Consider the following 11906-nt stretch of genomic DNA (forward strand, 5'->3'; position numbering starts at 1 on the left):
CCCCTGGGACATTGACCGTTTAATTTTAAATTACAGTTTATAATGCCTTATTGACCTTTATTTTTTTCTTCTATTGCCTTTTACTTTCTCAATCAACAAATATCAGAATTTATTCAATTATTAATTATAGAAGAAAAAAAAAACAAAATTATATTGAATTACATTACTATTTTTACATTAATTCACAAAATTTTACAAATAATAAACTTAAAGAGTGCTTCTTTCTTCATTAGGTGTTTGTCCCAATCCTTTAGCAACTTCACTTATACATAACCATTGGCCGTCACCATTCTCTCTCCAAAGGCTTACCTTATTATCACCACCGGAAACAGCTAAGATATTACCAGTTAGTGACCAACTAACACTCCATACAACATCATCAAATGTATTCAAGATTACTGGAGTCCAGGATACATTGTCATCACTTGTCCAGATGACAACTCTCTTGTCTTGTGAGCAACTCGCTATCATGGAATGCTGGAGTCCTAATGATGGTGCCCAAGCGACATCTCTCACCCAGTCCATGTGCATTTCAAGACGATTTTCTTCCACCCATTGGTCACCTTGTTCTTTCCATATCTGAAACATAATGATGAATACTGGAAAATAATTTTATTACTTTATTTAGAAAAAGATTGATCTTGTTCATATTATAAATGCAAAAGTTTAAATGGATGGATGGATGTTTGTTAGAAGGTATCTTTGGAATGGTTGAACAGATCTTGAACATGGCAAAGATGTAGAACATAGTCTGGAAGAACATATAGGCTACTTAAGTTGTTTTTTATAATTTGATGCAGATGGAGTTGGGGGCAACAGGTAGTCTAGTAATAAATACAATATAACATCTTTTTTTATCGTAATTACTTATTTTTTGTTGACTTTGCATAATAGTAGCACTATTGCAAAAACCATTTATTGCATTTGAAATGTGTTATTATTTAAAATGCATTATTACCTTTATCAAATTATCACATCCACCTGAAACTATTCTTTTAGGTGCATCCCGATTAGTAAGTGGATCTAAACTTAAGTCTGCAGAAATCGCGGGACACCAACTTATAGAGTTGACGCCAATAGCATGAGCTCCAGGAATCTTCTTAACCTCCCAGTTAGCACCATCTTGATTATAAGTAATAATAGATATAGATCCGTCTGAACTACAACACGCTAGTATAAGTCCGTATTCAGCGGGAGCCCAAGCCACGGAGTTCACAGAGCTTTCGTGACCAGTATATTCATACAATTTTGTCCATTCGCCAGATTCTTTCCAAATAATAACTTTCCTATCGTAAGAACAAGAAGCTAGTAGATTTCCAAACTTTGGATGTGCCCATGCTACCTGCCACACTGGACCAAAGTGACCCTTCAAATCAGCAGCAAGGGTTTGCGTGCCACTCTTGATATCGTAAACCTTTACTGTGTTATCCGACGAACATGTGGCTAAACGTAATCCGTAGTAGTCTAACTCCGCATCATGTATCATATCTTCGTGCCCCGTATCGATAGTATTCAAAACACTAATCATCTTGTAGATTTTTGGTTTAAACAATTATTTAACCCAAATATTCCGGTCTTATTCCAATTTATAAGAACTGTCTGTCAGTGAACGAATTTTGTATTTGTATTTGTCAAATTCGTTGACGTGGAATTTAGAGTTGCTATTTGAAAACTATTTTTTGTCAGAAAATGATAAACCGCACTTTTGTTTCTAAAGTAGCCAAAAACATACAAGTGAGTAAAAATATTTTTTACAATTTGTAGATATTCATAATTATCTTAAAAAAAGGAATTTTGGTTTTGAGCAAAGACATGCTCATTTGTACTTATATACTTGAATTGAGTGACAGTTTGTCAATGTCAATTCTAAATTTTAGTGGAAAAAGGTAACAAGTGTTTATCACTACTTTCGCAATTTTGTATACTTTTCTGAAAATACTGATGAGGTAATAATGTGAAATAGAGATATTTAATTAAGGACTAAGTGAAAATGCCTGAAAATGAAGGAGGTGTCTTTTTTAACTTGCAAACTTTACTAAATCAAGATTATCGCGGCGTAAACGTATGTATTAAAGAGTCATTTGAGTTGAACTTTAGATTTATCACTTGTAAAGTCTAATGATGTTTTTCAGATAGCGGTATATGCGCTTGCAACTGCGTCTTTGGCATTTTCAATACATAAAATCCGTCCGGTAATTACTTTATCATGTTTATTATTGATATTATGTCGGTACATTACATAACATTAACTTATTATTAACATTATTTACAAGGTAAGCAAGTTCTCAAAAGCCTCCAAAGTTCCTGATCATTTTATAAAGAATCATGAGACGTTGAAAGGAGTGTACACGGGTGTCCAACATTCGCCTGTTCGTCTCCTTATAAACCACAGAGCACCAATTTACTTACCCCTATGGCATTCCAGTAAACCACCAATCCCAGTCAAGGTGAGTTATTTTATTTACTTCATTCATTCCACTGTTTATTGTTACAAATATAAACAATCTTATAAATTTCCTAATCATAGTATTTCACCTTATTTTTACATATACCTGCATATATATTTTAAAAATAATAAAGAGTATGATGGCTCATATTTCCTTCAATCTTATTTGATTTTTTTAACAGGGTTATGTTTCAAATATAAATGTAGAAAATAATACAATTCTATACATGTAATGTTGATCAAGTTACAAATTTTATTTTTCATTTTAATTTATAATATTTTACATTTTTTTAAGTTATGGGGTGTGAACATTGTGAGTGGAAATGCTGTCAACTGGCTGGAGTGTGTGGCCAAAGGACAGAAAGTTACTCTCAAACCAATGGGAAGAGACAAGGAGGATTTAGTTTCAACAGTTCTATTGCATTTACCACAGGCTGGGGTAATTGATATTTATTTTTTATTCATAGCATAATTTCATATGTGTCCAATATACTAAAAACTCTCATAAATTTCATAAAGTTAAATGACTTCTTCTTAAACTGTATCTTTGTTTCAATTCAAAGACAATTTACATATTTTTTCTCTAAAAATCATTCTCATTTTAACATCTTTTAACACTATATTTCATTAAATTATACATATATCTGTACAAATTGTAACCTTGAATCTGTCAAAATATCTCGGAAGATTGATAACAAGTTATTTAAATACAACATATCATTCATATTGTATTTTTTACATATTTATGTAAAGGCCGGCAACGCATTTGCACATCCTCTGGATGTCCATGGTCGTCGGATCAAATTTTTGGTGGTTTGTTGCTTGTTTGCTGCCCTCTCATATATACAAAAAAATGTTGTCATCATATTGCATCTTATATTCATAAATCAACCGCATATTTTGTAGATAGATAGATTACTTTATCTTATCATGATATAGTATAATAATAAAGTTGTTTATGAGCTATTCATTAAAAAATGTGACTAAATCAATATTTCAACATAAAATAATGTAATAATGAATAAACTTTTTTCCAGACAAAATCAATGGAGACATTAGATATTGGACAAAAATTAGTTGAACTCGGCTTTGCCCAGGCCTCAGTTCCTCAGCCTATTAAGAAGAAAAGTCTGGAATCACAACTAGCGCCCGCAATTATATCGGCGGAATCATGTGCAAAGAAATACCGAAATGGTGTTTGGTCTGACAAACTTCCACCAATACCGTTCTATGTAACTTACTGGAGGAAAGGTTCACAAATGACAATAAATGCTCTCATTATAACTGCCAATAAATTTGTACAATTTTTGACTTTTGCCCTTAAAAGTATTTTAATTGGCACCAAAAATTTGGCACTACGACCATTTAGATCCCAAAACAAATCAATTCAAGCTACATAGTTATTAAAATGTTCTATTTGTTATTTAAATATTTCTGGTTTATAAGAAAAATATGGAATCTTAGAGTTGTTAAAGTTGGTAATTTTGTATTGTATATAGTTGACAATAAAATTGTGGCTTAATCATATATATTTTTTTTTAAATATAAACCTTCATTTGGCATAATAATTTAGAATCTGTTATGTTAGAGATAAGTGGTAAAAATAAAAATTAATTTGTATAAAAGCACTGTTTATTCAAATTAAATATGTCGTATATATTACATTAAAATATATATCTTAATTAAAATAGCGAAAGGAAAAGTACAGCTAATAATCTAATTAATGAAATAATATCCATTGAACCATATTTATGTAACATCAACTAATTTTGTCCTAATAAAGTAATTGTTTAAAGAAAATATATTTTTACAGAAAATTTAATGATAAAAATACTGTTTAATGAAACAGCAGTCACCGAAGCTCAAGTTAATACTTTCAAAATCGTTAGCTAAACTTTAAAATTGAATTTATATAATATTAGATAACTTAAAAATATCATGTCGTTGATACCAACATAATATTTCAATGGTATTACTAAAATTCTTTTTTAAAAACACTGCACCATTAACCCAGCTTTGTGCGACTGCGATTCAAGAGAAATGAATGGATATAAAAATACAAAAAGCAAGTCTGATCCCCGATTCGGAGTTGTCGCACACCGATAAAAAATGGTAGGTCGAAAAATATAGTAGAGGTGGGTTCTCAGCGTGCGGCGAGTGCGGCAGGGCGTCAGAGCAAGCTGCAGCGTGACAGCCAAGATGGCGGCTTACGTTGCTGGTCACTCGCACGTAGCACGTGTGCGCCGCTCCTCGCGCCCGGAGGATTGCTCGCCTCCTGTTACAAACACACGCCAAATACATTTACAATTCATATATATATTACATAAGGTAGCTAATCTAACTGGCTACTCAAGCGGTCCACTCATGATCTTCCTGGATGGATAGCTGAGCTATGACCTTTATTGAGCATCCAGAAATGCTTAACTCATGCAAACACTTATTAATGTTGCAAAATGTATGCAAGTTATACCAACAACAATTTTAATTCAACTGATATTGAAGCAAAAGCATAAAAAAAAAATGATTTATACAAATTTTATATGAAAGATAAAAATTTGAAAGCATAAATATATAGGATATATATTTATGCTCTCAAATTTACATTTGTTTTTAATATTAGTAGTTGTAAATCTTATTTTGCTTGTATTTAACATGCCGGCACAATATTGATTTAGATGGAGTATCTCAGAACTCAGTACTATTTTTACATAAAAAAATTATATGAATGAATGCATGCATTCTTTTTTTTTTAATGATGAAAAAGTAATGTTTCTAATGATTACAAAAAATCAAACAACGAAAACAATAAAAACTATTAGTTGACTGGAAAATACAACAGATAAACATTGTGACTGCATTACCTTCTGTTTTTTTTTGTTATGACAGGCATGAAACAAAAATTACATATTAGAAATAATAAAGGTATATCTCCTATAGTAAGAGGTCATTTTTTGGAACATAATAATCTGTAAAATATTTTGAATATACCATTTATGTTATGAAACAGCAACCTCAAAAAATATTGAGATTTAACATGTACTTAATTCATTACAATTATAATATTATATTAAAAAATAATCATTTTTTGACATTTAAATCTTTATATTATCCACATAAATACTTATATTTTATTATTGAGAGGAAATGTATAAAATTATATTTTTTTTTTGTAATTTTTTTTTACAAAGGAGAATTTTTTTCTTACCTGCTTTTTCTCCATTTTCGCCTTAATATCTCTTGCTAGAGTGTAAAATGCGTATTCCACATTTAATGAGTCTTTCGCAGATGTTTCTACAAACTTAATTTGATAATCTATTGCTAATTGTTCACCTCGTTCTTTTGATACCTGAAATTAAAATTATTAATAATAATTAATCAATAATAATTATTCATTACATCATTTTTTTAATGTAGACTATTTTATAGGCCAAATTTTAAATTATAAAATATTATAAACTAAATGAAATAATATAGAATTAACAGAAGACTATTTTCTGTAAAATGTATATAAAACATTCGCCATCTATTACTTGTTGTTTCTGTACATTTACATCATATAATTTACTTTTATTTAGAACATAATCAAGAAATATAAATGTAGAAATAAGATATATTTTAATTATTCTATAATGTGGCGACAATGGCTTTGCCATTAAAAGTCTGAGAGTTCCAAAAGTATGTAGTTAAATTTATTTTGTACTATGTTTATGTACATTTTGTACTATGTTTATGTTGGTTTCACTGGGATACTTTTTATGAATTTTGTTATATATAGAAGTGAATATGGTCACCTTATCTATATATATATAAAAGAAAGTTGTATTAGTTACACTATTTATAACTCAAGATTGGTCGAACTGATTTAGCTGAAAATTGATGGGGAGGTTTAGAACTAGGAGACGGACATAGGAACTTTTTTTATCTTGTGTGCATTTTTTTTTATTCCGCGCGGACGGAGTCGAGGGTAAAAGCTAGTTAATATTAATACAGATTTGATGTTTTAATTCACGCTAATTTCAACTTTCAAAATCAATGTAATTTTCACCATTCAGGTATAAGTCTTAATAGGAAATAATATCAACATGTATAGTTTATATTTACCTGTCTTTTAGCATCTAAGTCACATTTGTTACCGAGTATCATCTTTTCAACATCAGCACTTGCATTTTCTTCAATGTTTCTTATCCAATTCTTAATGTTTTCAAAACTTTTCTCATTTGTCACATCATATACTAGCATAATGCCCATAGATCCTCGGTAGTAAGCCGTGGTTATTGTACGGAACCTCTCTTGACCCGCAGTATCCCTAAAAGATATTTGAGACTTGTCAATTCGTTTTCAGGATATGCAACACGTAAATACAAATAATATACGAATATTACCATATCTGTAACTTGACTTTTTTTCCATCAAGGTCTATCGTCCGAATTTTAAAATCGATACCTGAAAACAAACCACTAAAATATTCAACGAATATACTAATTAGAGTTAGTGAGTATGATGTCATAAACAGTTCATTCATTTAATTTGATAAGGGCTTCGTTTACGTTGTGCCGCACCCTTTTGGTTCCCACACAAGATGATACTCCAGATGAACAATAAAGCAAAAACGTACTCGTTGAATGACAATCACACACAAAAAATACATTTCTGACAATAACCTTTGATACAAAGACATGAAGGCACTTACCGATGGTTGATATAAAAGATATATTAAAAGCATCTTCAGAAAATCTAAATAGTATAGATGTTTTACCAACTCCAGAATCGCCTATTAAAAGTAATTTGAATAAACAATCGTAAGTTTTTGCCATTTTTTTACAACAATCTGATTACAGAATACACGGTCACTCATTTGGCATTTTTGAGTAATCTAATAGGGATGGGATAAATAAGATCACAACATTGTCGATATATGTATGACTGCTATTTATCGATAACTTCCAAAAAGGGTTACAACTTCGGTTGAAATTTTAGAAACGGTTGCCATTCATTTTTAAACCTCAATTCATAATTTATTAATTTCCATTCGCATAGACACATGTTCACGTATCCTGGATAATAAATTAAAACTGAGTCCCACGTTAGAAATCTGTGTACCTACTCTACCTTTGGGTTCGGCTGGAGTTTTCTAGGGTCCACTCCTCTACACCACTAATCTTAAAAAAATCAGCTAAGCACCTTTTGTTATTTCAAATCATAACTAAAATAGAGAATCTTTCATTTTCTTCCTTCGATCCGAAGTATGATTAAGCCATAAACATCCGACCGAGTGATCGAATGAAATTTTGTCAATCGAGTCGTAATTTTGACTTACATGACCAAAGACACGTTTATGACAGTCATTTTTGACATTGACATTTGAGACAGGACGCGATTGTAAATTTAACAGAAATAAAGAAAGATTTTTAAAAGATTTTGTTCTATTTTTTTATTTAAAATGACTTACTAAGTGTACTAAAACTTTTTTATTTACCAATTGCTTTTTATTAATTTAAAAATGTTTTACCACGTAAGTCATAACATATATTTATTTTGAATACCTGTTGACTATTGGTAAACACAACCGGAATTTGCAGATATCTCTAGAACACGAAATATTGCTACACCCCCGATACTTTGGTCCTCAGTTATTGGATACAGTGAAACAGAAGCTTTATACAGAAGTAGAAGGAACATGTACCGGCAAGTAAGTTTTTCTAATAATTTGAGGTTATGTTTATACATAAGAAATCTGAGTGAGACTGAATCTGGTTTTCCTGTTTCTGATGTTTGTGTGTAGGAAATTCGAACGTGTATTATATTAAAATATATCTGAATGTTCTATTTGTAGATATGGGTTTGTAATAGCTGTGACAACAATAGATAGTATAGGAGCTGGGTTAATTCAGCCAGGACAAGGCTTTGTAGTGTATCCTGTGAAGTATAAAGCAATTGTATTTAGACCATTCAAAGGAGAGGTTCTGGATGCAATAGTGACACAAGTTAATAAGGTATGTGTTTACTTAAAAAAAAGAAAACAGTGTAAGTTATTAATGTGAATTAAATTTGTTAAAAGTGGACATTTGCAAATAAGCATGTTTTGTATTTTCAGGTTGGAATGTTTGCACAGATTGGACCTCTCAGTTGTTTTATATCGCATCATGTAAGTTAATTTTATTAACCCTTATAAGCTTTATTTTGGCACAATTGTGCTAAATTGTTGCACAGAACACAATTTTGTGTATTTGCATAATGTAAAAGGGTTCAGAGGCTCACCCAGTGTTTATTTGACTTCACTCACAAGATACCTAGAACTTACCTGTGTTGAAATGTGTTTACAGCATTAGCTGCCTTAATGTAATTATAATAGTATAGTATTTTTTTACAATTACGATTTAAATTTAACTTTAAAATTTATTAATCAAAAATTTTATAAATAAATATTGTATCATCCTCCCAAGTAGGGTTGGTGACAAGCAGGCGGCCGGCCATAAAAACTTAAGCCAAAACTTTAAGGTTTATAAAACATTGCATGCCAACCCCATGTGAGTGGGAATGCCAAGGAGATGATTGTGTAAATAACTTAATGCAATTAATTTGTTCAAAGTTCAAACTAACAGAATAAATTCCTACTTTATAATTACAAATATTTATGTTTATTATAATTTAATGTAAAATTTTCCTGTTTCAGTCAATTCCTGCTGATATGGAGTTCTGTCCGAATGTAAATCCCCCGTGTTATAAGAGTAAACAGGAAGACAATGTTATACAGGAAGAGGATGTTATTAGATTGAAAATAGTGGGCACACGAGTTGACGCCAGTGGCATTGTAAGTCAAAAGATAATTTTACTCGGAGTTTCCTCTCGTGAAATCCTCCAAAAACATTGTTATTTGTAGCTTTTAAAGAGTGTGAAGAAGGATTTTTTTGAATTAGTTTTTGAAAATGAGTCATGGTTAATCCTGTATTTATAAAATAAAAAAACATCCTGTCAGACCATGATCTATGCTAGATGTAGGGAGGGGGGGATAATAATATGAATTCTTTTTTTATTTCGAAGGGAATGCTTATCAATATGTAGTCCAGTTTATTAATAAAAGACTGGCAAGTGGTTATCCATGTGGGTCTGTAGGGATTTTAGGCATTTTAGTATTTTGTAGTAGTTAATATCTCTATTTAAAAAAAAACGAATCTTTAGGGAAGGGGGGAGCTGCTCAAACTCTGCCTCCCCTTGGCGTAGTCCATGAAATTAGATAAAAAAATGGTATAAAACACCTGAAACCTAATGAAGTAGGTTTAGGGATTCTTTTTTTTGGTGTGACATTTAGAATGAAAACGATGTAACATTTTTCATTTAAAATAAAAAAAAAATGTAATATCAGGAATTACACCTTGATTAAAATGTACTTTTTTTCAGTTTGCTATTGGAACATTGATGGATGACTATCTGGGACTGGTTACACAGTAATTAAATAGAAAACTTACCTGTATAAATGTATTTTATAAGAATAAAAAATATAATATGAATGAAACCAACAATGTTTGTTATTATTTATTTGGCATTCAATTAAAAATTACACAATTGTAACAAAAAACAATTCATCAAAAAAAAAAAGATAAAATATTTGGACATTTTCAGTCTATTTGGGCAGTATGTCTGGTGTTATTTGATCGGTTTATTATTATTTTCAGTTGTATAAATACAAAAACTAGATCTAAAATAAAGTATACCTAATTACGAAATATTGTCTTAACATAAGTGCTTAATATAATGTTAAATTGTGATGAAAGTTTTTTTTTTATTTAACATAGTCATAGCCTACACAAAAATAATTTTGCAGTTAATTTTTCGAATGCCAAAATATCAAATGCTTGTTTTATAGTCTAGTACAACAAAAAGATCAAAAATTAATTTTTAAATAATAAATTTCTTATAAAAGATTTCCGTAATCAGCTATACCAACATATTTCATGTTAAAGTTTAAAACTAAATATATACAAAATTCAGTATATTAAATTAAAAATCAAATTAAAAAAAAATATCCAAAGGGACGATTCGTATTCTTTGGTTTTTCCGTTTATATACAGATGTCAAATAAAAAAGAGAAATAAATAATACCTAATTAAAAAAAATCGCCCGTAATTAAACACATTATGGCATCTAAATAAATAATACTTAATATGAGATCAGAACAAACAAAGCAATTATCTAAGCACCAATTTGGCCAAATACACCTAAAATAAGCTCAAATAACTGTACTGAAACATAGTGTTGTCTCCGATTTTAAAAAAAATGAAAGAGGCGACAATTCGATTTTGTACAGGTTATGTCGTCAGCTAAACTGTTAGAAGAAAAGGCAAAGATTAACCGAAAAGAGAATTGTTGTGAAAATCTATTGAAGGCGATTGAATAGGTTTTTTTAAAATTATAACAATGTCGAGTCTAACTTTTCAAGTTTTTAAAAATTTAATTACGTCATTTGCTAATAATAGATTGACGTATTAATTTTCCAATGAAATTTAAATGAAAAGTTAATATACATTTACATTTTTATTATTAGTCATAAATATATTTTTTTAATATAAAATATTGAGATATAACATTGTGCAATATGTTATATTTATATGTATGATAAAGTCGATATATTTAAAACAATTACATAGCATTCACAATAAATTTGCACATATTTTGCTCACTGAATTGACACTTTCAATGTGTTACTGGACTAGCCGCGATTAACGATTACAACTTGATTATAATTAATGAAAACGTATTTTTTAAACAATTGTCAAAATCGATTATATTTGTTATGTCTGTTATATAATGTCCACGTAAAGTGCTGGATAATTAACTGACATATAAATTAACTGACATATAATACTTTCTTTCAAAATAGTTTGCGTTTCACAGCTTATTTGGAGATTGTGAAAAACCAACGACTTTCTCAAATAAGTTCCAATTAGTTTATTCAGGACTTACTTGGACATTGTGAGACTTTTTTAGCATTGTTTCGTAACACGATCAAAAAGATTTAATATTTCAAATATCATCGTGGTTTTACACAAATTGCTATCTCAGTTGTATTGCTATCTCATTTTTCTCAAACAGAATGAAAGAGACAGTAATATGTTTGAAAAACTACGGTCAGGCTAGCCACAGTTATTAACATGATTAAAGCAACAACAAACTTTAGAAGGCACAAAAAATACAGGACATAGGAAAACTGGGTTATATGTTCACTATACGAAACAATTATATATGTTTTTATATACCTATATAAATATAGTACCCAGCGGTACACCAAAAGCGAAACACTATATAATCTATAGAATAGGAATCTGTAAGATATAGGAATAGTTCAGGACATCTAGACATTCTAAGTACTGGAAAGTGGAATTACGTCGAATAAAGTGTGTTGGCTAAAACCATACCGACATTTTACCTACTTCGTATTGGAACTATTTGATACTTATTAGTC

The 11906-nt window shown here is 30.0% G+C and overlaps 4 protein-coding genes across 5 annotated transcripts; 2 read left to right on the forward strand and 2 right to left on the reverse strand.

Annotated features, from left to right (window-relative positions):
- Nucleotides 1-7: 7 nt before the first annotated feature.
- Nucleotides 8-1643, reverse strand: LOC106712057 (protein SEC13 homolog). The gene is made up of 2 exons (XM_014504501.2): nucleotides 959-1643; nucleotides 8-579 (listed from the first exon to the last, which is right to left on the reverse strand). The coding sequence occupies exons 1-2, from the start codon at nucleotides 1526-1528 to the stop codon at nucleotides 208-210; spliced, it is 942 nt and encodes a 313-aa protein (XP_014359987.1). The 5' UTR covers nucleotides 1529-1643; the 3' UTR covers nucleotides 8-207.
- Nucleotides 1644-1866: 223 nt separating this feature from the next.
- On the forward strand, nucleotides 1867-3908 carry LOC106712061. Its single transcript, XM_045681917.1, has 5 exons — nucleotides 1867-2062; nucleotides 2133-2192; nucleotides 2274-2447; nucleotides 2742-2885; nucleotides 3484-3908. Exons 1-5 carry the CDS (start codon nucleotides 1991-1993, stop codon nucleotides 3844-3846), a joined length of 813 nt encoding a protein of 270 aa, XP_045537873.1. The 5' UTR covers nucleotides 1867-1990; the 3' UTR covers nucleotides 3847-3908.
- Nucleotides 3909-4411: 503 nt separating this feature from the next.
- Nucleotides 4412-7318, reverse strand: LOC106712056 (ras-related protein Rab-8A). 2 transcript variants are annotated; one of them, XM_014504499.2, is made up of 6 exons: nucleotides 7137-7318; nucleotides 6829-6889; nucleotides 6548-6752; nucleotides 5652-5792; nucleotides 5308-5310; nucleotides 4412-4721 (listed from the first exon to the last, which is right to left on the reverse strand). In XM_014504499.2, exons 1-6 carry the CDS (start codon nucleotides 7258-7260, stop codon nucleotides 4617-4619), a joined length of 639 nt encoding a protein of 212 aa, XP_014359985.1. In that variant the 5' UTR covers nucleotides 7261-7318; the 3' UTR covers nucleotides 4412-4616. The 2 variants fall into 2 exon arrangements, with proteins under 2 accessions (XP_014359985.1, XP_014359986.1); XM_014504500.2 differs by lacking the exon at nucleotides 5308-5310 and having other exon boundaries at nucleotides 4416-4721.
- A 609-nt stretch (nucleotides 7319-7927) lies between these two features.
- LOC106712065 (DNA-directed RNA polymerase II subunit RPB7) lies at nucleotides 7928-9930 on the forward strand. The gene is made up of 6 exons (XM_014504508.2): nucleotides 7928-7958; nucleotides 8026-8135; nucleotides 8280-8439; nucleotides 8541-8591; nucleotides 9120-9257; nucleotides 9845-9930. Exons 1-6 carry the CDS (start codon nucleotides 7947-7949, stop codon nucleotides 9893-9895), a joined length of 522 nt encoding a protein of 173 aa, XP_014359994.1. The 5' UTR covers nucleotides 7928-7946; the 3' UTR covers nucleotides 9896-9930.
- The last annotated feature ends 1976 nt before the right edge of the window (nucleotides 9931-11906 follow it).

The sequence above is a fragment of the Papilio machaon genome, chromosome 17 (genome assembly GCF_912999745.1).
Source record: "Papilio machaon chromosome 17, ilPapMach1.1, whole genome shotgun sequence".
NCBI lineage: Eukaryota > Metazoa > Arthropoda > Insecta > Lepidoptera > Papilionidae > Papilio > Papilio machaon.

Bases quoted from the DNA above. Each gene is read 5' to 3' on its own strand.
- LOC106712061 (XM_045681917.1), top strand. From the start codon at position 1,991: ATGCCTGAAAATGAAGGAGGTGTCTTTTTTAACTTGCAAACTTTACTA. The intron at 2,448-2,741 runs GTGAGTTATTTT...CATTTTTTTAAG, and splicing joins AACCACCAATCCCAGTCAAG to TTATGGGGTGTGAACATTGT. The intron at 2,886-3,483 runs GTAATTGATATT...ACTTTTTTCCAG, and splicing joins TGCATTTACCACAGGCTGGG to ACAAAATCAATGGAGACATT.
- LOC106712065 (XM_014504508.2), top strand. The intron at 8,136-8,279 runs GTAAGTTTTTCT...TTCTATTTGTAG, and splicing joins GAAGGAACATGTACCGGCAA to ATATGGGTTTGTAATAGCTG. The intron at 8,592-9,119 runs GTAAGTTAATTT...TTCCTGTTTCAG, and splicing joins GTTGTTTTATATCGCATCAT to TCAATTCCTGCTGATATGGA.
- LOC106712057 (XM_014504501.2), bottom strand. From the start codon at position 1,528: ATGATTAGTGTTTTGAATACTATCGATACGGGGCACGAAGATATGATA. The intron at 580-958 runs GTAATAATGCAT...ATTATGTTTCAG, and splicing joins GATGTGATAATTTGATAAAG to ATATGGAAAGAACAAGGTGA.
- LOC106712056 (XM_014504499.2), bottom strand. From the start codon at position 7,260: ATGGCAAAAACTTACGATTGTTTATTCAAATTACTTTTAATAGGCGAT. The intron at 6,753-6,828 runs GTAATATTCGTA...AATATCTTTTAG, and splicing joins AAAGTCAAGTTACAGATATG to GGATACTGCGGGTCAAGAGA. The intron at 5,793-6,547 runs GTAAATATAAAC...TTTTAATTTCAG, and splicing joins ACTTAGATGCTAAAAGACAG to GTATCAAAAGAACGAGGTGA.